This window comes from Equus quagga, chromosome 14, assembly GCF_021613505.1.
Source record: "Equus quagga isolate Etosha38 chromosome 14, UCLA_HA_Equagga_1.0, whole genome shotgun sequence".
NCBI lineage: Eukaryota > Metazoa > Chordata > Mammalia > Perissodactyla > Equidae > Equus > Equus quagga.
In genome coordinates, this window is record NC_060280.1 from 15,658,627 (window position 1) to 15,686,449 (window position 27,823).

General features: G+C 42.4%; 1 protein-coding gene across 1 annotated transcript in view; it reads right to left on the reverse strand.

The window, feature by feature from the left end:
• The window catches only part of SPON1 (spondin 1), a 245,046-nt gene that overhangs the window by 206,748 nt on the left and 10,475 nt on the right, over positions 1-27,823 (reverse strand). The window contains exon 2 of the mRNA XM_046685570.1: positions 17,911-18,017. Within this exon, the coding sequence (XP_046541526.1) occupies positions 17,911-18,017 (107 nt within the window). The remainder of the gene's footprint in view (positions 1-17,910; positions 18,018-27,823) is intronic.

A 27,823-nucleotide genomic window follows, 5' to 3' on the forward strand; every position in this document is an offset into this window, starting at 1 on the left:
TTAATCAGATAGTCATCAAATATGAACACAATTATAGCTGGGAAAGTTTCCACAAAGGAAAGATACATGTATGATGAGAGGATATAAGGGCATATAAGGGTACTAACAAAAGCTTTTCCAAGGAAGTAACTTGAAACATATACACTGAGATCTGAAGACTGAGTTGGCATTAGGTAGGAAAAGATGGGTTGAGTGTTCCAAACAACAAGAAAACATTTACTTACAAAGGCCCCAGGACGGGAGGGCACCAGAGTGTCTAGGGCCCAGGGAGCAAGGGTGAGAGGATGTGAGAAGAAAGAGAAGTAGGAGCCAGACCTTGCTGGGCCTTATAGGCTATTAAGGAAATGGTCTCCTTCTGAAATAACCATTTATTCCAAGAGATACTGCTAAGAATGATGTCAAGATATGTGTGTGTGTAGATATCTATCTATCTATAGATACATATATATATATACACACACATATACATATATATATATACACGCACGTATATATATACATATCCGCACACACATATATACATGGAATACTACTCAGCCTTAAAAAAGTATGAAATCATGCAATTTGCAACAACATGGATGAAGCTTGAGGGTGTTATGCTAAGCGAAATAAATCAGATGGAGAAAGACAAATACCATATGACTTCACTCATATGTGGAAAATAAACACACACATAGATACAGAGAACAGATTGGTGGTTACCAGAGGGGATAGGGGGTGGGGAGGGTGAAAGCAGTAAAGGAGCACATCTGTATGGTGATGGATGACAGCTAGACTTCTGGTGGGGAACACGATGTAGTCTATCCAGATGGCAAAATATAATGAAGTACATCTGAAATTTATAGAATGTCATAAATCGATGTTACCTCAATAAAAAAAAGAGTCAAACTGAAAAATAAAGTAAAATAAACATTTATTGAGTGCCTACTATGTTCCAGGCACTTTTCTAGATGTCGGGACACAGGGAATACAGCAGAGAATGAAACAAAGTGCCTGACGCCCTGGAGCTGTCCCACTGGTCACACAGGCCACTGAAGGGTGCTCAGCAGAACCACAGAGAGGTGGCAAAAGAGGCTGAAGGGTGGTCACTGTGGTCATCTAGGAGAACATGATGATGGACTGGACTAAGAGTAGGCTCAGAAGGAAAGAAGCTGGTGAATTAGAAAGATACTCAGGAGGTACAATCCACAGGACTTAGTGATGGGTTGGTCAGGGGATGGAGTTTGTGTTTGTTGTGGGAATTTTTTGTTGTTGCTCTTTTAAGAAGGGAGATTCATGTCCTAAAGCTTGAGCTGATGAGAAGCATCTAATCGAGAGGAAAAGTCTGACTCTACAAAAGGGAGAAGGGGCTACTGGCCATTTAAGTTTCCTGAGAAGGCAGGAGCGGGTGGTAACAAGAGCCTAAGTAGAGAATCTGGCCTTAGGAGAAGGGAGAGAGCAGGGTGGTGAGGAAAGATGCAGGTAGGTCTATTAACTTGGTGACAACAAGTTAACGAGTCCTGGTCCAGGGATTTCCTTGTTTTTTCCTAAAGAGAAAGAGACAAGGTCATTTGATAAGAGTGATGTGGAAAAAGGTAGAGAAAGGTCAGAAATTAGAGGAAATCAGATTAGAGAAGTGGGAAAGAGAGCCTTCCAGGGTAATTTAGTGAGATTGCCAGGTGGGTTGAGGGCCCTCCAAGGTCAGTGATCTTAAATGGATCTGTGTGGTAGGCAAAAAAATGTCACCCCAAAGTATATTCACTTCCTAATCCCTGGGACCTGTGAATATAAATTTATATGGCAAAGATGTGATTAATTTAAGGCTCTTGAGAGAAGGAATTTATCCTGGGTTATCTGGGTGGCCCTAAATGCAATCACATGTATCTTTAAAACATAGAGGCAGAGGGAGTTTTGAGCGAGAGACGCAGAGGAGAAAGCAACATGAAGACAGAGGAGAGACTGGAGTGATGCAGCCACAAGACCAAGACTGCTGGCAGCCACCAGAAACTGGAAGAGATGAGGAACGGACTCTCCCCTGGAGCCCCCGGAGGGAGTGTGGTCCTATTGACACCTTGACTGTGGCCCAGAGAAACTGATTTTGGGCTTCTGGACTCCAGAACTGTGAAAGAATAAATATCTGCCCAGGCTGCCCTTTCCTTGAGTTTTGAGATTCAGTTAAAGATGAGCGTCCCTCATGCCCCCCTAATAATAATTACTAATGTTTATTAATTATCAATGTGTTGGACACAATGTTAAACCCTTTTCCTAGAATTATCTCATTTGAGTCACCCAATGAAGTAGGCACTATTACTATTCCCATTTTACAAGGAAGAAGAAACACGCTTAGAGAGGCCACAGAGCGGAATTGTGGACTCAGGATTTGAACCCGGCTCTCTCAGGCCCTAGAGCTGAACCCTCAACACTCTATTACATGACCCAACAGGGCTAACAATGCCTCCTTTGTGCTTTAGAAGCCCACCATGCATACCCTTAAGGTGCTGTGATAATTATGAAAGTTATGGTAATTAATGCTTAAGCACTTACTATGTGTCAGGGACTCTAATGCTTGTCTTTACAGGTTGGATCTCTTTATTATTTCTATTTTTCATGGTAAGAAATGGAAGCTGGGAGGGCTGAAGTCACACAGTTAGCAAGAGAAGAACAGGGATTGAAATCCACACCAACTAATTTGACAAACCACAGTCTTAATTTATCCTCTATCTCAGTCTAAGGTCTAGAACATAGAAGTGGGCAACGAATGTTTAAGAGAAGCATGAATGGACGTCATTATCACATAGATGGGACTTACCCCATAGGAATGGACTAACAGAGTGTAGAGAAAGGACAGAAAGGGTCACAGGACTGAGTTTGGGGGAGCGCAACATTTAGAGCAGTGAGTCTCATTGAGGGCAATTTTGTCCCCCAGGAGACATTTGACAATGTCTGGAAACATTTTTTGTTGTCCCAACTGGTGGGGGGAGGAGGTGATACTGACCACTAGTGGGTGGAGGCCAGGGACACTGCCAACCATCCTTCAATGCACAGGACAGCTGCCCACAACAAAGAATTATTTGGCTCCAAATGTCAATAGTGCCAAGTATGAGAAACCAAGATTTAGAACTCAGGTAGAGGGGAGAAGCGAATAAAGGCACAGCCATAGCCAGAAAGAAAAATAAATAAAATCAGGAAGACATGAGAGAAGAGTGTCTTAGGTAAAGAGCGATTAGCCCTCTCTGTGATGCTGAGAGATGGGTAAGGAATTGATGGAGAAGTGTCTACTGACACCATGGAGACCACTGAAGAAACTGGCAAGAGTCATTTTGGTGGTGTAACAGGGCTAAATCTAGGCTGGTCGGGGTTGAGAAGTGAATAGATAGTGAAGATGTGGGAAAAACATGTAGACATAACTCTCTTGGGATGCTTGGCTCTGAAGTGGGGCAGAGAAATGAGGTAGTGGGTGGAGAAGACGTGGGATCCTAGGACTTTTGAGGTTGTTTTATGATAGGAGATACTGGAGGTACTGCCTCCTCCCAGCCTGGACTCCTGACCAGCCTTCTCAATGGTGCCCTGGTTCCCTTTCCCCTTGGCCAGATGCTTGTGACTTCCCATCTTCCACTGCATCCTGCACTTGCCAGCCCTGGGAAAACCATACCGCCTGTTCACTTAGCTCCAGCAACCAAGCTCTTGAGGGTTGATGGAGAAAGTTTACAAATCTAGTCTGAAGATTCCCCCTAGGAATCCTAGAGTCTCTCTATTGCTAGGCAATCCTTCTGTCCACCTCTCACGGACTCCCACCACATTCCTTCTGCCCTTGTTCCCAGCCTCTTCCCTCTCCTTAGTCCTCAGCCCTGTCCTTGCCCCTCTGCAGATGGCTTGCCCCTATCTACTTGAAAAACATTTGTTGAGCATGTTTCAGGCCAGGCTGTAATCAATATGCTTGCATATTTATTAAAGAGTGCTCTGTGGAGCACCTATATCAGATTTACCTAGGGTGCTTATTAAAAATGCAGGGTCCTCTGCCCCAACTATTCACTTTCTTAGATGCATAGAATCAAATTCCCTGGGTTAGGTCCCAGAGAGGCACATTACAAACGAGAACCCAGGAGATCTTGATGTTCACTACAATTAGAAAACTACTGTTACCACTATTTAATCTTTTCAATAATCCTGTGAGAAGATATTATTATTAAAGTCAGAATTATATGGAGAGAATTCTATGTGAACTCTCCCACACTCTTTTCTTGGTTTTCAACGAATAATTGTGTATTTTCACTAGTTTTCCTTGCCTTTCCCTCGTCTCAAATAAAGAAGTTTCCCTCCAGTTTCTGAGGAAGACTAAGTCCTTTCTAAAAGGTTGCCTTTAATCCAAACCCTTCTTCCCTTCTCTGCTACTTTGATCTATCAATTAATGATGATGATGATGATGATAGTGGTAGTTATAGCAGTTATCATTTATTGATCACATAGTATAAGTAAGCTACTTTGGTGTCTTTTTAATGTATTATTTCATCTAATCTCTAATCTTCAAATATTTCTTTTACTCCTTTCTCATTTTCTTTGTCTGGTATTCCCATTATACATATGCTACACTTTTGTAGTTGTCCAAAAGTTCTTGGGTATTCTGTTCTGCTTTTCTTCTCATTCTTATTCCTTTTACTCTTTGCATTTTGGTTTGGAAAGTCTCTACTGATATATCTTCAAGCTCAGTGATTCTTTCCTTGGTCATGTTCAATCTGCTGGTGAATCTATCAAAGGTATTCTTCATATCTGTTACATAAATGTCTTTGATTTCTGACATTTCCTTTAGATACTTCCTTAGAATTTCAAATTCTTTGCTTACATTACTATCTGTTCTAGCATGTTGTCCACTTTTTCATTGGAATCCTTAGCATATTAATCATAATTATTTTAAATTCCCAGTCTGATAATTCCAAAATCTCTGCCTTATCTGAGTCTAGTTCTGATGCCTGCTTTGTCTCTTCAGACTGTGTTTTTTCTTGCCTTTTGGCCTGACTTGTAATTTTTTGTTGAAACTCAGACATGATCTATAGAATAATAGGAACTGAGGTAAAAAGGCCTTTAGCATGAGGTTTTATGTTTATCTGGCTAGGAGTTAGGCTGTGTTTAATGTTTGCTGTAGCCTCAGGTGTCAGAGGCTTCAATTACCTCCAGTGTCCTTATTTTTGTCTCCTCTATTATCTTTGGTTTTCTCTAGAAACTCCTTCTTAAATAGAGTTTGTGCCTGGAAGCTCTCTCTGCTGTCACTGTGATTATCCTGGAGTCCTGCTGATGTGGTACTAAGGTATTGGGAAGGGGATAGACTCTATAATCTTAGGATTAAATCTCAGTTTTTTTATAAGGTCAGAGTCTCCAGGCTGTGAACTTCAGAAGAGTTTCTTTTAGCTCTTTTTATACTCCCCTTATGTGAGATAGGAAGGCTAGAGGAGGCTAGAGTTGGCTAATTGCCCTTCCCCCAGGTCAGATAAGGCTCTGGGAAAGCAGTTTCCTTTGAGGGCAGATCTTCCTTATGGAGAATGCTCTGGATATATTCAAAACGGTTATTTGTTCCCCTCCCTCTGCTTGAAGCAGGAAGGGTTTTCCTCTGATCTTCACTGTGAGAACCTGGTGAGATTCCTGGAAGTAAAATTCACAGAAGTGTGGGAATCTCCTCACACTGGGCGCCTAGGAGTTTAACTCTCAAGCTGGCCCACACGCAGCCTCCAGCTACTCGTCAATTACTGCTGAAGTGCTCCTGTCAGTTACTGTCTCCAGCAGCCTCTGCTCCTGATGAGCTGTGATTCTCAGTATTCCTCCTCCCTCCAGTTTGAGGGAGAGGAGGGACAGTTTGCCTTGTGACCTCAATTTGCTGATGGATCTAATCAGAGTTGTTGATTTCAATTTTTTGGTTTATTTCTTGTGAGGACAGGAGTGGTGACTTCTGAGCTCTTTACATGTAGTAGCAGAAACTGGCAATCCTATCTAATCTTTACAACTCTTTGAATTAGTATTATTTCAAATTGACAAGCAAGGAAACAAACTCAGAAAGGGTGAATTAAATGGCCCAAACTTATGCAGCCAGTGAGGGATAGAGTGGCTATGTTGCCACTAAAATAATGAAATTAAATTGGGATTCAGGCAATTGCTTAACAATGGGGATATGCAAGTGATTTTGTCTTTGTGCATACACCATGGAGTATACTTACACAAACCAAAGAGTGTACCAAAAGATGGTATAGCCTACTACACACCTAGGCTATATGATACTAATCTTATGGGACTACTGTCATATATGCAGTCTGTCATTGACTGAAATGTTATTATGCGGTGCTTGATGGTACTAGGATCCAGGAAGGCAACTGCACAAGTACAGGCTGCTTTGGAAAGAGGCCAGGAGATGTGTGCGTGTGTCCTCATGTGGGTACATACGAAGAAGCCCTGGGATGTCAGCTGACTTTGGGAAGGAAAGGGGCTGGGGAGTGGGGGCAGAATTTTTGTCTTTACCATAGAATCGGTGTCATTTCATTGTCAAAAAGAACAACTTGTTTTAGGCCAAAATTTAAAAAGCACAACTAAGAAACTGACAGCTATTTATTAAATGCCTACTATGTGCCAGGCACTGTGACAGCGCTGAACAGACACAGCGCTGAACAGAGCAATGTCCCTACTCTCGTGGAGCTGACATAGCAGTGAGGGGAAATAGGTAATAAGCCAGCAAGCATATACCATGTCAGGTGGTGATAAGTTAAATGGAGAGAACTAAAGTGGGGTAAATGGGATTAAGAGTGATAGGGGTATTGTTTCATAAAACATGGTCAGAAATGTGCTCTTTGACCAAAATGACGTTTGAACAGAAACCTGAAAAGTGAGAGAGAGAGAGAGTCTTATGGATATCTGGGGGAGGAGCATCCTAGCTAGCGGGAAGAGGAAATATAAAGTCCTTGCAGCATGGATCAATGGCTTAGCTGAGGATGCAGGCTCATTCAATCTGCAGACAACATAAAGCTGTGAGGACTGCGATGGAATATGTTGGATAAAAGATGCCAAATCTAGCAGAATCTTGAAATGCTGGAGAGATGGGTCATGTTGAATAATAAATTTATCAAGGCGAAAATCTAAGTTTTGAACTTTATTCCAAGAAGGTAATTGCATAAGAATGGGATTTGCAAATTGTGGTTTAGTAACCACATGGTAGATGGATGGGAACTCCTTCCAGCCAACACCCTGGCCTGTCCAAAACAAACAACTATGAGACATCAGGTGTCAGCGGGGGGTCAACCGGAGGGACAGTTCTGTGTGCAAGGGGAGAAACCAAGACAAGGTAACTTCGGTTACACATTTGCTCTAAAACTAAGCTCTGAGTCAGTTTCCTACTTGATCAGGTATGATAGAAAATGACATAATAATAGACATCAAAAGCCAAAAAACTGTTTGATACAGAAACTTGGAACTATCCCATGGAAATGATCTAAAATATAGAAACACAATGTTCATAAGCGCAAAGATTTTTGTCTGTTTCATCACAGCTATATCCTTACAACCTAGAATATGCCTTGTATATAGTAGGCTTAATAAATATTTGTTGAATGAATATATAAATAAATGAAAAAGGATTTCTTTATAAAATTATTTATAATATTTTTAAAAATCTACCTAAATACCCTACAATAGGCTACTGTTTAAGTACACGATGATCCATTCACTCTTTGGATTGAACTCTATTTTTAAAAGCAACCAGATGACTTAAGTATTTGTAAAACCAGAATTAAGATCTAGCCCATAAAGTGGTTAGAATGGAGGCTCAGCATTCTCATTTTAAAGATGGGAGGATTACAAGGCCCACAGTGGCTTACTGGTATTTTTAAGCTACTTAATACATATGTGATAAAAGTTTTTTGGGGCAGTAAAAGTTATATATTGTGTGCTAAACAACTCTTTAATGTATTTGAAAATTATTTCCAGACATTTAGAAAAACAGATGTGGAAACAATGCTAGTTCCCATGTAAGAAAGCATGAGACCAACTAATGCCAGCAAACAAGTGGGTAGGCCCAGGAATTCCAGCAGCAGTCATCCATCAATTTGGAAAACATTTATCAACTGGCCAGTGTGCCAAGCCTTGGTGAGACCGTGGGAATACAGAGATGGCTGCAGCCCAGATTTCTGCCTCTTTGCAGAATCTTGTAGGGGAATAGGAATTTAACACATCAGGGCCACACAGCGTGTGAAGAACTAGAATAAAGGGATGTGCCAAGAGTTTGAGAGGTCAGAAATGGATAAGAAGGCACAGATTCTAAATGGGATGAAAGTAAGACAGGTATCAGGAAACACAAATGTGAAGGCATGTGAAGGCTTGAGACCTGGAGGATGATGTATCTATAAGAAGATAAACCTGGTGTGATCCCTGGAATGACCCAGAAAGGATTTCAAGGGACCAGGTAGTTGATTTCTGTCTGTCTCTTCCACACATCTTCCCCTGGAGCTAAAAGAGATGCTGAATAGAGAAAATGGTACAGACCTCAGATGTTTTAATCCTTACTCACTGCCATTTACTGGCTCTGTGCCCTTTGTCACATTTCTAATTCACTCAGTTTTATCTGGCCTGTACGATGGGATGATAACAGTGCCTATCTCATGGGATGGGTCTGAAACTGACAGGAGATTAATAAATGTATTTATCTATGTGAGAAATATTTACTGAGCACCTATTTTGTGGCAGGCACTGCACCAGCACTTGGTGTGCTGTTGTGCAAGAATCAGACAGTCTCTGTTCTCGTGGAGCTTACAGCCGAGGGGGAGAGAATGGAAGTAAGTGACGCACCTAAGCTAGTTAGTACCTGGAGGCAACAGTGGTGGTTTCCTGTGTCTGCTCATCCCCTGGGTGTGAAGCCTTTGTCAGGGTATAATTTGAACCCCATTTTTGGTGAAGCTGCTATGTGGGAGTAGGTCACAAAGCCAGTAATTGAGCCCAGCCACACACCCAGCTCCCACATTGAACAGAGTTCTGTTTTTATTTATTGGGTATCATGGATCCAGCAGCACTGAAATTTTCCATGTTACTTTGTAGGCTTCCCGATCACGTTACAGTAAAAATAGAAAGAATTAGAGAAGCTGGTCTCTCCCCTCACCTGGTAGAGTCAGACAGACAGCTGGTCAGTTATACCTAAGACAAGATGTCTGGTCACATCTACAGAGGGATGGCGTTTGTGATTCATTGGACACAGAGAGGTGGAAAGGGCACCTGGCTGCTGGCTCAGACAGAAGAGACATTGATTGCGGGTCCATCATGTTCGGGCACTGTATTGGGCATTTTACATAAATTATCTCATTTGATACTCAAAACAACGTTTGTCATCCTTATTTTATAGACGAAGGAACTAAGGTTCAGAGAAATTAAGCAACTTCTTCACGCAGCTGGTAGAGGCAGAATATGCGCCCAGGTCAGCTGACTCCAAAACTCATGCTCTTTCCACACACCCGCTGCATACTCCAAATGGAAAAGCCAAGCTGGAATTGGAAGAAGAATGAGATACATGGTCCTTTTTGAGTGGGAAGATCAACCTAAAAATAGGGATGCTTTCTACTGTCATAATAACCTACGTGCCCATCACTGACACTGTCAAATTCCAAATGTAATTTCCACCTGTAGAAATAGAGGAGCTAATATGTACATATATGTGCATGTGTGCAGAGAGAGACCTTAGCCTGACCCTGTAATTTAATTCTTGAAATTAGTAATAAGGAAATACTCATGAATGCTGACAAGGATTTATGTATTAAAGTGTGCACTGCAGTGTTTTTTTATGAGTAAACAGAAAAAAAGAAAAAGGAAAACTGGAACCACTTATCTTGCCCAGCAATAGAGGAATGGTTGCATAAGTTATAATTCAACAGTATGGTGGAATATTATAAAGCTATTAAAATTCATGTTGTGGAATAATATTTAATTGCATTGAAATATATAATAGAATGTTCATGAAAAATAAAACAGGATATAAGATCCTTCTATAGTACGGTTCCAATATTTTATTGAAAATTACATATATGCATATATGTGCATGTGTATATATATGTATATGCGTTTATTCTTAAAATCTGGAAGGAAATGCACCCAAATGTTAATAGTGATTATCTTTAGGTTATAAGATGATGTATTTGCATTTCTTCTTTATCCTTCTTTGTATCTATCTTTTTCTGTGTTTTCCAACACAAAACAAGAGCGTGCTCTGTTGAGAAGAGTGGTACTCAAGTCTCCATGAGTCTGGGTCCCAGACTCAGGCATTGCCTGCCTGGAAGGAAACTATTTTTTGTCCTTCCTGGTAGCAGGCACCAGAAACAGGGTTGTGGAAGCCTGAGGACCCGTCCACCCCAGGTACTCACGTGGCCCACTGCTTCTTGCTCTTCTTACAAATGATTTTATGTGGCAATTAAAAAAAAAAAGAAAACTAAGTGTTGAACAAGAAGTATTGACATTGCTTTTAAAGTGTGTTCTTTTGAGTCAGCCTTGATGGCCTAGCGGTTAAAGTTCAGCACGCTCCTCTTCAGTGGCCTGGGCTCGCTTCTGGAGTGTGGAACCACAGCACTCTTGTGTCAGTAGCCATGCTGTGGTGCTGACTCACATAGAAGAACTAGAAGGACTTACGATTAGAATATGCAACTATGTACTGGGGCTTTGAGGAGGGAAAAAAAAGAAAAAAGAAAAGAAGATTGGCAACAGATGTTAGTTCAGGGCAAATATTTCCAAGCCAAAAAAAAGAACCATACTTAAAAAAAAACAACAACGTATTCTTTTGATGGTTCTTTTAGGATCACAGCTCCCTGGGGCATTTTACACCAACTGAGTTCCTGAAGGGAAGGGGGCAGCATGGCACGTCATTCATCTCCTGGTTCATTCATTCATTCATTTGTTCATTCATTTAAGAAAACTTTTACTGAGGTCTCACTGGGTTGTATGCACTTGTTAAAAAAGATTTAGTGATAAATTAAAATAGAGAAAGTTTTAAAATAGAGGTCTGAGGAAAGAGTAGAGTGGTCTTCACACAAACCCTTCATCTTCACCCCTTGTCCACCTGCAAACTTCAACCACCCAAAGAGACAACTCACAGTTACCATCTGTATAAATGTCCTTTCTCTCTTCCCAAATCAGCACTCACTCCTCACTTCCTGCAAATGATTGTTTTCTTATTTGCACACATGCAGCAATCATAGCACTTAGCATGCTGCAACACAGTTCTGTCTATACAAGTCTCTTTATTCTCGGTCACACATAGGAAATGATAGCATTTCTCTAGAGTAAACAGATGAGACCACCCCAATAACTAAGGAAATGTTTATCTAGGCTCTCCTATAACCCATTTGTGATCTACCAGTGTACATAGCATACCAGGGTTGGGAAGTTCTCCCGTAGAGCTTGACCTCCTAATACCAGGGACCAGGCCTTAATTATTCATCTCAAAATGCTCAGAGCCTAGTATGTTGCCCTTCCCATAGCTGGTAATTAGTGCTTTCATTAATTCATTTCAGCTAATATTTATTGAATGTCCACCATGTGCCAAGCATAGTGCTAGTCGTTAGAAATACAGTAGTGAGCAAAACAGATATGGTTTTGCCCTATAATTTGGTGGGGCAGAGCAATATTAAAGGAATAATCCTACAAAAAATACATAATTCTAAGGTGTAATAACCACTCTGAAGGAAAAGTACAGAGAGCTATGAATGCTATGGAAATATCTGAATAAACAAATGAATGAATGAAATAAAACTCTGTATTTTTATGCTGTAATATTCGTTCCCTAGAAAGGCGTACTCTATAGAGACTGAAAGAGTATATTGCGGGCTCTCTCAGGGTGGATTAAGAACCCCACGAGAAAATCTACCTCCTGTGTTCATGCTTTTATGATGCATCCTAAGACCTCATTCGTTTGTTGTGATCCTATCTCATGGATGACTCATTCTGAACTTACTTATAGGCAACTAAAACTCCTAGGGTATTTTTTGTGTGTGTTTGCTTAACATGCTGCCATAAATCCAAATCTCTCTTCTTGGACATGTGCAACTGGTTACTTGGATCCAGGTAGGTGACTTTCTGTGTTCCTCCATTAGCATTCATCTTGCTAGATTTGGTCTATCAATTTGACCTGCCCACATCCTGTGATGCCCAGTCCTGATATGGGCATATACCTTTCCCTTCACATCAGTGGGTGTGGCTACCATGATGGAACAACCGTATCCAGGTTGTTAAAGGAGTGCTGAGTGGAATTTTTTTGGGAGGAGGTGTGGGGACCACCTTTACACCACACATCAAAAACGTAAGAACGAACATGTAATTACCCTTCTGGGAAACTACTCTAGCAAAATAATACCAAATAGGGAAAAAAGTTTTATGCAAGAAACTGTTTTTACTCCATTATTTATAATAGTGAATGGCAGATTGAAAACTCCTAAAGTATTATAGAAACATGATTAAGCTTAGGTGAATATAACAAGAGAAAGTTTTCCTAGAAACTAAGAAAATTCCAAATAAGAGGCTTGTAATAGCATTTTATTTCTAGAAAAGTGTGTCAAAACCTCTTAGCTTCTCACGTGGCTCAGAACCCATTAACTGCTAATAAATATTTATTGTTAATGAAGAGATCATGAAAATAGTTTAGAAACAGGTGATTAAGAATATGGGATAATTAGTTATTAAAAGATCCTTTTTTGTATAGTACTGATAAAGGCTCTTCTCAGGCACATGCCTTTATAATGAGGCTTTCTTTCTTTGATTGGCAGACTATTACCTAAATTAGCCAACACCTATAGGCCTTAAATTAAAAATAAAATAAAGCAATGGTGTTATAAATTAGCAGCTTAGCATAGTGTCGATAAGTACTTGAGTGGCTACTCTGTGCAGGGTGCAGTTTGAGGTGCTGAGGGTACAAGACAAATAAACATCCCTGCCTCGTGGAGCTCGTAACTTAGCGGAAGGCGCAGATAGCACTCAAGTCAGCAAGTGAAGCAGACAGCATGTCAGGTGGCGATAAAAGCAATGGAAAAACTTAAGTGGAGAAGAGGGTAGGGAGGCTAGCTCCAGGAGTGAAGGAGGATGAGGTTTCAAACAGGGTGAGGGGGCGGCCTCCCTGGGAAAGGCACATCTGAGCAGAGACCTGGAGGAGGTGGGAGAAAGAGCTGGGCAGTTGGCTGGCCCGTGAGCATTCCAGGGAGGAATTCGCTTTTAGGAATACAATTTGAGAGGATTGGTGGGTAGCTTTTGCACAGGCAGTCCAGCCCCTGCATTCCTTGTCACTTTCAATTAACCATGAGTACACTCAGCTAGCCCATCAAAGAGAGGTTTCCATGTCTCTTCCTTCTGGCAGCCAGAGGCAGACACCGTGGTCTGTGCCAGCGCTGCCACGCTGGCCCGCCGCTGGAAGCAGAGCAGGCAGCCCCGCCCCCTTCCCGGGCCCTCTGCCCACGTGGTGAGAGCTGTAACCCTTCCTCTCCCTGTCCCAAGCAGCCCCGTCCCCGCCCCGCTGGGTATGAAGGGGCATTGCAGTTTGCTTTCGTTGTGTTTGAACCTGGCAAGACTATGCCCTCCCAGTGAGGGCTCCCTTCTTTAGAGGCAAAATCACCCCCTCTCAGAGTCACTTTTAGAGCTAAGAATGTAATCTTTAACCAGACTTAGAGTATTAGAATTTTTTTGTTGTTGCTAAGTCCTCAAAGGTCCGTCATATTTGGAGGGAGAGTGTTAACAAAGAAGTACATCCAAATATTTGTTAATCACCACGTATGTATTTTTTAAATTACCGTGGCATTTGTAGTTTCTGATCCTCCACTCAGGTTCCAATGAGGACTTGCTGACTTCCTGCCACGCCTGTTGGCAGCAGAGGTCATTTCAGGTACAGTTACAAGGAGGACACTGTAAACTCTAGGAGGGCAGGACTGGGTATTTTTCTCACCATCGCAGCCCCAGTGCTACCTCAGTGCCTGGCACGTAGGAGACCCTCCATAAGTGCTGATGAATAAACGGATAACTCCAAAGATGGCAGCTTTGGTACAGACAGAAAAGACTTTCATGCTAGAGTAGCAGGGGGCAAACACAGAGACCGCAGTGACTCAAGCAGGAGAGGTAAAACGGAGGCCCGAGCTCTGGCCCTTCCCCCTCCAACCTCTGAGGTAATGGGAACCCAAGTGGAGTGTGCATCTAATGCCCAAGGGCTGGGCAGGGGTGGCAGATGAAGTGTGAGAAAATCACTGGCACAGGATTGCCTCTGCCTTCCCCTGTAGACACTGAATTACTTTGGTCAATTTGCTTAACCCCTTGGAGACTCAGTTTCATCATCTGGAAAACGGGGATAACAATCCTGACCTCACAGGGTTGCTGTGAGAACCAAGTAAGATGACGCATATAAAGCCATTGGCACAGAGGCTACTACCATAAAAAGTCATAGTAGGCCCTCATGTTTTCACTTAACACGCACACAAACTAAGAGGGGGTTTACACCGTGGTTGGGAGCAGGCACCTGGAGCCAGACTGCCTGGGTTTGAATCCCAGCTTTACCACTCACAGCTGAGGGGTCTTAAGAAGGTTACTTAGTTGCTCTGTGCCACACTTCCCTCATCCGTGAAAAACAGGACAACAATGCTCATTTCATAGTGTTGCTCTGAGGATCAAATCAGTTAATCGATGTAAACCACTTAGAACAGGATCTGGCACACAAACGTTATTAGTGTATGTTAGGCATTTTCCGTATTTGTTTCTCTCTTTGATCCCTCCAGGGCTGGTGGAAGCAATGAGAGGATAGGAGCAGACGGATATGTTGATGTGATGATGGAGGAGGTCAGGTTGAGCGGGCTGGGTCCATGTCTCATTTGAACACTGGTTGTCAAATTTGAGTGTGCATTAGATCGACCCTGAGGGCTTGTTAAAACACTGGTTCTGGGGGCCCCACCCTCAGAGCTTCTGATTCAGTAGGTCTGCGTGGGGCTTGAGACTTTGTGTTTCTAACTAGTTCCCAGATGGCGCTGACGCTGCTGGTCCAGAGACCACACTCTGAGAACCACTGCGAGGAAAGAAGAAAGAATGTAAGAAGCTCTAAGACAAGGAAGAAGGGAGGATGCATAAAGAGATAGGAATTCTGAAACAATTCCAAATAGGACTGAGTTATGGATGCTAGCAGAAAGAATCATTTGTTCATTTATTCATTCAACAAACATTTACTCACTGCCCACTGTGAGCAGGGCTTTGTATTCACCAGTTGGTGGCAGAGACCAAGATTTAGCTGAGCAGAACAACAGTGAGTTGAAGAGGACGATCAATTTATTGAATTAAAACAGAACAGCATTGGGGCTGGCCCCGTGGCCGAGTGGTTAAGTTCGCGCACTCCACTGCAGGCGGCCCAGTGTTTCGTTAGTTCGAGTCCTGGGCGCGGACATGGCACTGCTCATCAGACCACGCTGAGGCAGCGTCCCACATGCCACAACTAGAAGAACCCACAACGAAGAATACACAACTATGTACCGGGGGGCTTTGGGGAGAAAAAGGAAAAAAAAAAAACAAAACAGAACAGCATTTAGGAAATAAGCCATATACCCATCAGGCCTAACTCTACATCATGCCCCCATTAGGCTTAACTCAGGCATCATTTTTTTTTAACTGTGGTAGAATATACACAGCATAAAATTTACCATTTTAACCATTCTTAAGTGTACAGTTCAATGGCATTAAGTATGTTCATACTGTTGTGCAACCGTCACACCATCCATCTCCAGAACTTTTTTATCCTCCCAAACCGAAACTCCACACCTGCTCATCAATCATTCCCTTTGTCCCCCTCTCCCGCATCCCCTGACGACCATCCTCTACTTTCCGTTTCTATGCATTTGACTACTCTAGATGCTTCCTATAAGTGGAATCAAACACTATTTGTCCTTTTGTGACTGCCTTATTTCACTCAGCATAACGTCTTCAAGGTTCAACCGTGTTATAGCATGGATCAGAATTTCCTTCCTCCTTAAGGCTGATCAATTTTCCACTGCATTTTGTTTTTCCTTTCATCCATCAATGGACGTTTGGGTTGTTTCCGCCTTTCAGCTATTGTGGATAATGCTGCTCCGAACGTGGGAGTACAAATAACTTCAAGTCCCTGCTTTCAATTCTTTTGTGTATATACCTTGAAGCATCATTTTAAAGTAGATAAACTTTGTCTGTGTGAAAATTAAGACCACATTCTCTCCATCCCACCCCCACTTTTGTCCTTCTTAGAACCTTACCCATCCTGACACTCAGCTACCCAGATGTCTCAGCTGCCCAGAATCTAAGTCATCCAACCTCCAGGTAAGTCAGCACAACAAGGACAAGGGGAATATATTTTAATGCTTTGTGGGCTGAATGCGTGCCTGAATCTTCCCTTCCTATGACAACCCTACTGATGCACTGTCCAAACACACCTGTGCCAGGAGCTTCTTGAGTACTATAGGGAAGCGGTTTAGTCTCTGGAATCAGACACCTGATAGAGGAGCCTGGCCTTACTATTTACTCTCCGCGTTTAGGCAAGTGACTTAATCTGTCTAGTTTGAATTTCCTGATCTATAAAATAGGGATCATAATTCCTATCTACTTGGTTGTTTTGAGAATTAAACTAAGACAAGGTAAACTAAATTAAGATTAGATAAACCAAGATAAGGTAAGGTACTTAACCTAGTGGCTGGCATATGGTAAGTACCCAATAAATCTTGGTCATTGTTAGTATTATTATTGGTTAATTCCTTCAGATACGAGCCAAGAAAGGTCCTGCCATCTAGGTGCATAGAAGGACATTACAATGAACATGGAATTAACAGTCCCACTAAGCCAGAAGCCCAGAATCCTAAACAATGGACTGTTGTTTATGTTAAAAAGAATTAATAATGTTTTTAATCACAGGATTCAAAATTACAACCTGGCCACAAGGGATTAAAAGATGCCTTTGGGTGGGGAAGATATTTTGGGCAGGGTCCTCAATGGAACCCACAAATGGTACCAGAGTCCCCAGCAGCCAGCTATGGGTGTAAGTATTCTTCTTGGGTTTCTTTTTTTCTTCTGAGTTTGCAAGTGCCAGATAAAAATGGATTCCAGAACAATGGAAATTTGAGATGAGAAACGGTTACAGCAAATTTGGCCAGGCCTCCTCCTAGGATCTCCCCAGTCCTTCTGGGACATGTTCTGACAACTTGCCAGCCTCTTTCTAAACCTCTGAAAGGGGATGAGTTTCCTACCACTTCCCTCGGAAGAATATTCCACGGTGGAATATGGCTCACTGTCAGGGCCCTCGCCTTTGAGATTCCCTTTCTTCCCCTGACCCACTTTCGTCTTGCTGTGCCCTTTGGTACAAAGTCAAAAGAAGGCTCCCCCGGAGGAGGTTGCTCTGCGAGGACTGACATTCAAAGACCATTACCACCTCTTAAACCCGGCCCTGTTCATTCAGCCAAGCAAAGCATATTTAATTCTTTTAATCTTCCCTCATAAATCAATCTCTTCATTCCCTTAATGGTCCTTCTCCTGTGCTTTGAACTCCCTCCAGTCTGGCCATCCTCAGCTCTTGTTCCGTTTATACTTGAGAACCGCTAGTCAATCATGAAACGGCTGCACAGCAAAAACAGCGGGCCTCGCCAGGGTTCCAAGGGCTCACCGTGCAGCACTCTCTGCAGCCCGAAGGCACTGTGAGCCACAGAAGAGCCCTGCCTGGTGGCCGACCCCGAAGGCCACAACACAGACTGGAGGCGTTTGCTGCCTGCTCCGTGATGGGTCTTTCACGTGGACCCGGCCCACCTGGCCAACGTCAAAGGAACTGCACAAGAAACCCCTGCAGACACTTGCACCTCTCCCTTCATTCAGCTCGTCAGTCCGTCCACCTTTCACTTGGCTTCTACCTGCCAGGGCATGGAGGGCCGCTGAGAAAGCCCAGAGGGGCCTTACCTGGAAGGTCCCAGCATGGTCTTCTTCCTTATCACCCTCTCTGTTCTCTTTGAGGGCAATTAATGTGAATCCCCTGAAGTAGGAGGGTGGAGCAGCTGAAAGTGTCACTGTGGAGAGAGAAGAAAGCAGATTATAAGCACAAGAATCAGCTGTCTTCCATTAGTCAAATGGATGGACATGAGTTCTCCACCAGCATCCCAGGCCTGCGGGTTGCAGGGGCAGCAGACATTGGAAAAGGCTCATGCCTTGAGTAGTGAGCTTTCACCCTCTCCACCCAGCTCCTCTTGTATTTCAAAACCTGCTAAAGGCCTGAACTGCAATCTCACTTGGGAATTCTTGAAGCAACCAAGGCTGTGGTTAGCTGTCTCCCAGTGACCGCAATTGGAGATAGTCCCTGGTCAGCAACTCCAGTCTTGACAGTTCTCTAATGTTACACTTCCGCTAGATTGACCCAGGAGAAATCTAGCTGCTCACAGCACAAACTCCTGTAGGATGCCCTTTGTGCAGAGACTGCTGTGTGTTTTCCAAAATACATTTCCTCCTTCTTGTGGACACTCAACTAGACCACATTCCCAGCCTCTCTTGCAATAAGGTCTGCTTACGCTTCTGTTCTGCCAGTGGAAAGCCGGGACAGACATGATGCATGCCACTTCCAGCCTGGCCCATACAAATTTTCCACATCATGCTCTACTCTCCCTCTCTCACCTCCGCCTGCTGAGTGCAGGAGATCCAGCAGAGGACTGTGGTGTCCCAGGAGAAACACAGTAGAACCATAAGATGGAAGGAGCCTAGATTTCTGAATAACCACACAGAGAATCACTCACTGACCAGAAACATCCATACTGTACTTTGCATGAACTGGAAATAAACTTCTTTTGTGGGGGATTGTTTTTATAGCAGCTGGAGTTAGGAATCTATGTTATACTCTTCCTTCTCACGTCTACTCAGAGAGCTATGCTTTCACTGAAATCTGGCTCAAGGGTGTACTTAGCAATGATGGTCACTCTTCCCTTGGTATCCCCAGTCTTCTGAGATGGAAATCGTTTATTGCAATTTCTGCATTGGATTGCGATTCTCTTTTTACCTGCCTTTTCCACTGGACTGTGAGTTAATGCTGGAGAGGGGCTGGGTTTGAATTCTCTTTGTATCCCCTGCACCTTGAACAGAGCCTAGCATCTAATAGACACTCAATTCAAGTTTCTTGAAATTGATGTAAATTGAGGTTTAAATTGCTTTACTGCCTGCATTAAAGTGCTAAGATTCTGGTCATCAAACGTAGAATTATAGACTATTAGAGCCTCAAGCTATCCCAAGAATCCTCCACTCCAGTCTTCCAATTTCACAGATAGGAAACAGAGACGCAGAGAGGTTAACAGACACACCCAAGGCAGTAAGACCACCCAGAGGCAGACATAGGGCCAGACCACTCCTCAGTTTAACACTTCACCCATGGTTGCACACACTGAGTACATTTGTCATAGTGTGGGTACTCCACAAGTGCTTACTAAGTTTTAAAAATTTAAAAATCAATTCATTTAACATATAATATTTATGTGATTCTGATAAGCAACTCCCTACTGGGGAGGGACTTTTAGTTCCAGTCCTGAAAATGAGGCACCTCAAAGCTCCAAAAACTAAAACCACCATCTTGGATAACATAGCAGTGGTCCATGAGACACTGACACAATGACATCTCAGAGAAGATCTTTGAGACACAAAGATTGCAAATCTCATGCTCTGATTGGTTAGTTCATCCCATAAAAATAAAGGAGCATTCTGTTTGGCTACTTGTGTCTATAAAGATAGAAAGTGGACAAGAAAGGATGAGAAAAAAGCACGATAAAGTAAGAACAGTAAGAAATGTGGGGTGCTCAGCAGTGGCAAACAGAAAATGATGGTTATGATGTCAGAGAAAGAGCTGCAATCTCTGAGGGACAGCCAGCCAGCCTCAAAGCAGTCTAGGGTGAGCTGGGGTGGCCTTTAAGGCCATTATACACAATTCTGGAGGAGGGGAGCAGAGGACAAAGAAGGTGACAATAACGGTACTCTGCCCAGATGGCCTCAAATTCGTTTTTGCCATTTTAACGTGACCCTGGTGCTGACATGCCTTGCTTCCAGTGGCCAGCACCTGTGGCTCTTTTTTGAGGATTGTCCTCAGGTCCTGGAGCCTGCTTTGCTCATATGAAAGCCCCAGTTCCCTTGCATCAGATGAGGACAACTCTGAGGGGTACCTGGCACTCCACAATGGCCCTGCAGGATCAGACTGAAACTCGCTGAGAGACCTGCACAGCCTGGTGGGCTTCTCCTCCCTGTCCTGCTTCCCCACTCCCTACTGGCTTCCCCAGGAGCACGTCCTTCATAAATCACTTGCACCCAATTCTCACCTGAGGGTTGGTGTTATGGGTTAAATTGTGTTCTTCAAAATTATATGTTGAAGTCCTAACTCCCAGTGCCTAGGAACGTGACTTTATTTGGAAATAGGGTCTTTGCAGATATAATTAGTTAAGATGAGATCATACTGGATAAGGGTGGGCCTTAAATCCAGTATGACTGGTGTCCTTAAAAGAAGAGACATGGAGACACATCAGGAAGAATGCCAGGTGCCGACAGAGGCAGATATTGGGGGGAAGCATCCACAAGCCAAGGAATGGCAAGGATCGTCACCAGAGACTAGGAGAGGCATGGAAGGAGCTCTCCCTCAGAGCCTCCACGAGGAACCAACTCTGCTGACACCTTGATTTCAGACTTTTAGCCTCCAGAACTGTGAGAGAATACACTTCTGTTGGTTTAACGCACTGGTTTGTGATCATATATGTGGCAGCCCTAGGAAACGAATGAAGTCTGCTTCTGGGGAACCCAGCCTAAGATAACCCCTACCACACAGTTACTGCCTTCAGGATAAAGCTCAGACCCCACACACTGAGAGGCCTGCAGACTCTGCCTCTCCAGCTCACCAACCACACTCCCACTCCCACAGCACTGCATTTCCGTCTTGGGACTCACTCACTGGCAGTTTCTTAAAAAGCCAAATCATCTCACCCTACAGCATTTTTATCCCACATACTACTCATATGCCTGGAATGTTCCAACTCCTCCATTCCTGGCAAACTTCTTCAGAAATCAGTTAAATTTTCACCTTTTATGTGGTGTTTCCTCTGACTTCCCCATCAAGATCTGGGGGCTTTTTTTGGGGGGGGGGACATTGTTGAGTCCAAGAAATTAACCTATAATTTTAAAAAGTTTTCATAAATTAAAATTTAAAATACCTGTACAATGGATATAATAACAGCATTTACCTCAAAGTATCAGTGTGAAGCGTAAAGGAAATAAGGCATGTAAAGTCCTTAAAATCACGCTTGCCATATAATAGACACTTAATGAATATTAGCTCTTATTATTGGCAGCGATGAGATGATCACATTACATTATACTTTGTGGTTAAGTCTTTGTTTACCTACTTGTAAGTCCTTCAAAGGCAAGAACCACATCTGAGGTCAGCACAGTCATTAGCACGGAGCTGACGTGCAATTAAATTTACTGAATCGTGTTCATGGGCTGGTAGACTTCGTACTATCAAGACGCCAATTCTTCTCAAATTGATTTATAGATTTAGTACACTCTAGATTAAAATCCCAGCACGTTTTTTGTGATACTGACAAGCTGATTCTAAAATTTATATGAAAATGCAAAGGGTCAAGAATATCCAAGGCAATCTTGAGAAAGAAGTGCAAAGTTGGAGGGCTTACGCTATCAGATATCAAGACTTATGCAGCTATGGAAATTAAGCCAGTGTACTACAGCAAGGAAAGAAAAGTAGGCCAACTGAACAGTTTGGCGTCCAGAAAAAGTTCAACAAATATATGGAAACTTGATTTATGATAAAGGAGCAGTGGGGAAAAGATGACATTTTCAATAAATGGTGCTAGCGCAACTGGATAACCATATAGAGAACGGTGAATCCTGGCCTTTACCTGACCTCATACACAAAATAAATCTCACATAGATTGTAGAGCTAAATGTGTAAAGTAAGACAATAAAGTTTGTAGAAGGTAGCACTGGATAAAACGTGATTGACCTTGGAGTAGGAAACAGTGTTTAAACAGAACGTTAAAAAACAGTGACAATAAAGGAGAAGATACATAAAGGCAGTGATATCAAGAGTGATATCAAAATTCTGCTCATCAAAAGACACCATTAAAAAACGTAAGCCACAGCGTGGAAGACGATATTTGCAATCCATACAACCAGCAACTGACTTTTATCCAAAAATATATAAAGAACTCTTTCAAATCAATACGAAAAAGATAAACAACCCAACAGAAAAAAATAGGCAAAACACATGAACTGATACTTCATAAAAGAAGGTGTCCAAATGGGCCAATAAGTATAGGAAAAGACACTCAACCTCACTAGTCAACAGGGAAATAAAATTAAATCCACAATAAAATACTACTGCATTTCCAGCAGATTGGCTAAATTGAAAAAGATTAACAATATCAAATGTTGTTAACTGGAACTCTCACACGCTGTTGATAAACTGAAAATGAGCGATTTTCACTGGAAAACTCTTGGGCAGCATTTACTGAAGCAGAACATGTACATACCCTGTGACTCAGCAATGCAACCCCTAGATCAAGAGAAATGCATACACATGTGCACACGCGACATCTATCAGAATGTTCATAGCAACGGTACTTGTTAGAGCATCCAACTGGAAACGCACCAGCATCCATCAGTGATAGAATGGATATATAAATTGTGGCATATTCAGATAATTGAGTGCCTTGTAGTAATGAAAATGAACAAGTTACTGTTACATACAACAACATGGATAAATCTCACAAACATGATCTTGACTGAAAGAATACAGACACAAAAGAATACACATGTGTATTGCTCCTGATTTGGAGCGCTGATTTGGAGGGGGCACAAGGGATGCTTCTGGAGCACCAGTCATGTCCTATTTCTTGATCTGGATGCCAGTCACATGGGTGTATTCAACATGTGATAATTCACTAAGCTGCATGATTTGATAAATATTCATCTTTTTGAACATCTGTGCAGTGCACTTAAAAGGTTGATCATACACTGAACTTGCCAGAATGCTGCATTCCTGTAGGTTCTAGAAAATTGAGCTTCTACTCCACCTTATTGAATATAACACACAGGATGGGGGCATTGGAGCTGAACTCAGTGTGGGGTTTCAATCCATAATTAGCACTGGTGATGATGGTCTTATACAGTATAATTTGAGGGAAGAGAGGAGACCCTGTCCCTCCAGAGAACCCTATTATATGACTGTCCTGAAAGGAGCAAATGTGCAGTGTGTTCTGAGTCCCAGTAATGACTGAAGATGACTGCTTGGCAAGAAATAATAGAATCTTCTCTCTAATGACTCCTCCCAAGTGTCTCCCAAGAGAGGCCATTACGAGACCCAAGAAATTCAAGAAAATTGCTTATGAAGGATTTTTTTAAAAGTTCATTCGGAGCCATCCTGTGAGGACATTCAGGGAACTGGGTAAGAGCAAAGATTTCAGATTAGAATCCCAAAGCTACCACTTATTAATTATGTGACCTCTGGCAAGTTACTTAATCTCCCTCTTTCCTCATTTTTAAAAAGAGGTTAATGATATTGAGTTTCTCTTAGGAATGTGGAGGATTAAATAAACATTTATCACAGTGCTTGGCACATATAAAAGATTCAATAATTGTAAAGCCTGATGATGGTGGCAGTGGTGGTGGTGGTGCTGATGGTGATGGCGAAGCTGGGGACGATGAAGATGTTAACGAAAATGATTATGATGATGAAGATCATGATGCTCAGCAAGCCAATTAACCAACAGTGAGTTTCAAAGAGCTAGTCCTCAGGAACAATGATTGAACTTCCAAAGAAAAACTCTAATAGGTGCCAATGAAGGACCACTAAGAAGACTGCAATGGAGATAACTCTCTTTGGGGACGATTCTCACGGGGCCAGGTTATAAGGAGATCTGGGTAGGTCCTTATAATGAACGGGTCTCCTTGCAGCTCATCACACTCAACATAAAGTGCCCCGTGAGGACCTCTCAGCCCCTCCCACCCCCATAAAATATATCCTGTCAATATCCCTCTCCTTTTCTTGAATGCCTCTCACTCAATTTTAATTAAATATTTGTGGATTGTTTGTTAAATGTCAGTCTCCCCTAATAACCTGTAAGCTCCATGAGAGCAGAGACCAAGTCTGCCTTGGACTACACTGTGTCTTTAGCATCTAGCATACCTCTTAACACATAGTAAAAGCTCAAGAAATACTTGTTGAATAAATGAATGAAAAAGGGTTCTAAGTTGGTGCAATCACTATGTAAAACAGTATGAAGCTTCCTCAAATAATTAAAAATAGAACTGCCATATGATCCAGCAATTCCACTTCTGGATATTTATCTGAAGAAAATGAAAACACTAACTCGAAAAGATACCTGCATGCCCATGTTCATTGCAGCATTATTTACAGTAGCCAAGGTATGGAAACAATTTAAGTGTCCATTGACAGATGAATGGATAAAGAAAACGTGGCATATATATACAATGGAATATTATTCAGCCATAAGAAGAAGGAAATCTTGTCATTTGCTCCAACATGGAAGGACCCTTGAGGGCATTATGTTAAGTGAAATAAGTCAGACAGAGAAAGACAAATATCATATGATCTCACTTATATGTGGAATCTAAAAAACAATCAAAAAACAAAAGCAAAAAACAAAAAAAACAGAGCTCGTAGATATAGAGAACAGACTGGTGGTTGCCAGAGGCAGGGGGTGAGGGAGAGCGGGGTCAAAAGGTACAAACCTCCAGCTATAAAATAAGTAAGTCCTAGGAATGTAGTGTACACCATGGTGGCTATAGTTAGTAATACTGTACTGCATATTTGAAAGTTACTAAGACAGTAAGTCTTAAAAGTTCTCATCACAAGAAAAAAAATTGTAACTATGTCTGGTGATGGATGTTAACTAGATTTACTGTGGTGATCATTTCACATCCGAAACTAATATAATGTTATATGTCAATTACATCTCTATAAATTTTTTTTAAAAGAAAAGAGTTCATTTGTCTTCAATGCACAGTTTGCTCACTCCTGCTCTGGTCCCTCTGCCAGAGTTCCCATGGGCTTCCATGTATAATATGTCAATCTGCCTCATCCTTTTGTTTACTGAGCACTTGTCTGTGCTAGCCCAGTGCTACACCCCTGGAGACAGAGAAAAAGCATGGTCTCTGCCCTCTAGGTGTCTAATAACTTTGAGAAAAAGACATATCAGTAGATATTTTTTTATGACATATGATGGATATTATGGAGGCATGAACAAACCACTCTGGGATCCCAGAAGAGGGAACATCTGAGTCTACTGGGACTGGGGGAGTTAGAGGAGGCTTCAGGGAGGAGGTGGCATTGGAGCTGCATGTTGAATGAGGAATAGGAGTTTGTCCAGAGGTCAAGAGAAGTAACAGCATCGTGGGTAGAGGGAAAAGCCTTCAAGGTCTTGCTAAGAAGTGTGGATACCACCCTGGGGGTGATGAGCAGGCCCTGAAGGGTTTGGGTTAGGGAATGTCACATTCAGATTTGTGTTTTAGGAAGATCAGGCTGGAAGTTGTGTGACTATTGGATAATCGTGCTTCCCTAAAATCCAGCCAGGTGGCAAAAGCCTCTCTGGCCTGCCTTGTTTGTATGAGGACTGATGTTTCACACTGGAGACTGGCCTTAAATTTCCACTGAAGGGTGAGTTCTCCCCATCCTTGGGTACACTTGTCATATGAAAACTCCCATCCTACCTAATTCTCAAATAGCTTTCTGGGTCCTTCAAATGTTGGTGTGTCAACCATTTAATAAACTCTGATGAACTGTTACTCAATTCATCTGCTACGCATATTGCCCTCACTGGGATCTTATCCAGTTCCATCACCCTGCCAACTCTGCCTCTGGGTTTCAGAATCCCCAGCCCCAACCTCACTGAGAAGGTCCTGAACCAGATCCCAGCTCCATTGCATGACCAGCCCCCGCCATCCACGTGCTATGTGTTACTGAGATGCCCCAGTCATCTTGCTCCACATATCAACTACAGGGAACTTCAGCTTCTGCGTTAACTTGTAACATGGGGTACAAGGACCGCTGGAGTGTTACATAAGCCACGGTGGTCCCCTCCCCACTCTGCACAACTTCCAGAGCTCTGGGGAGCTGCAACTCACATATTTCACTTAGAAACTGGCACAACAATTCAGCCCACCCAGCCAGGATCAGGCAGAAGATGCTGGTAATGGGCTGACAGCTAGGAAGGCAGGGCTAGAAGTCTAAAGGTGAGCAACTGTGTATGGGGGGGTTGGATACTTTCCCCCAAAATGATCTTCTCCAGCCAAGGCTCCCAGCATCCCCAGGCAGAGATGAAACATCTCCCATTCCACAGTAAATATTATGCATATTTAAAATTGAAAACTGTTTTTCTATAAAGATGTAGCTAACAGACTTGGGTTCAAATTCCCCTCTGTTTGCTGTGTGTAATCTTGGACAAGTCACTCAGCATCTCATTGCCTCAGTGTCTAATCTCCTGTAAAATGGCATGTTATTGTAACAGCTAATGTGTTAACATTTGTAATGGTAAGTATATATAAATGTTTGCTGAAAATATATCAAAAAATAAATCAGTGTCCTCTATAAAATAGGGATCATTATCATCTCATGGATTTGTCATAAATATTAAAGGAGTAACATATATGACCTGTTGCAACTGCTCAATAGATGTTCATTCTTTCCACCATGTGCTATTTCATCATGGGACAGCTGGGAGCCAGATGAAGGGGCCCTGAGCCGATCAGCATGTGGAGAGAAAGAGGAATGGATGGGAAGGATGCTCTTGGGGAAGTGGAGATTTGTCAGCCAAGAGAACATAGCAGGAAATTTGGATGAGGGCAGGAAGCTCTAAGGGATACATGTTGTCTAAGACCCCCACTTCTTCCCCTACTCTGACCGTGTGGTCTTTGGGGCTGGCAATAACAGTACCCCTCTCTCTCTTGAAATATGATGTCACAAAAGTGACTGTGACCCAGATCCAGTCTATCTCTGGATCATACCCCATTTCTCTGCGTATGTGACCCAAGCTGGACCAATCAGAATCCTTCCCTGGGATTTTCCAGTTTGGAGTTAAAGGAAAAAGGCTTTTCTTTTAGTTACAGAACTAATTGAACATTTTTTCCATTGAAGGTTGTTGGCAGCTATCTTCCCTGTCATTTGGAGAAAGTTTATCTGTAGTAAGAAAAATGAGGACCACACACAGAAACACAGCCAAGAGAAAAAAGATGGAAGGAGCGAGACAGAGAAGGTGGAAGCAAGGAGTGGAAAGGAGAGAGGGAAGGGGAGAGAGAGGTCCCATTTGAGTCCCTAGATCCATTTGCATGTGAAGCCAGACCCACCTCTGAACTTTCCAAATATGGGACTCAATAGTTCTCATTTTTGCTTCTTAGTTTGACTCTGTTCCTGTTACTTGCAGTGGAAAGAGTTCTCACTAATTTTAAAGCAAAGAAAGAAAATAAATTTGCCTAGATTATACAATTCATTAGCAGGCTAAGGAAACAGTATTCATGACTTAACTGAAGTGACTGACCAGGGGGGTGGCAGCTGGTATTTCAACATCACTGAGATGAAAGCAATTTAGTTGACTTCAAAACTATTTAACTAAGTGTCAGCTTTAGGGAAAGACTCAAGGAATGTCAAAGGGCTCTGTTCTGAGCCCTGACTTATTCCACATTCTTGTCAACTTCTTTGATAAAGACTTCTAAGGCTTGCTTATCAAAATTGTGGATAATCTCAAATTAGATTATGCGGATAAGTCACTCAATGACAGAACCCAGATTCATGAATGGTTGACAGCTACAGGGATGGACCCAAACA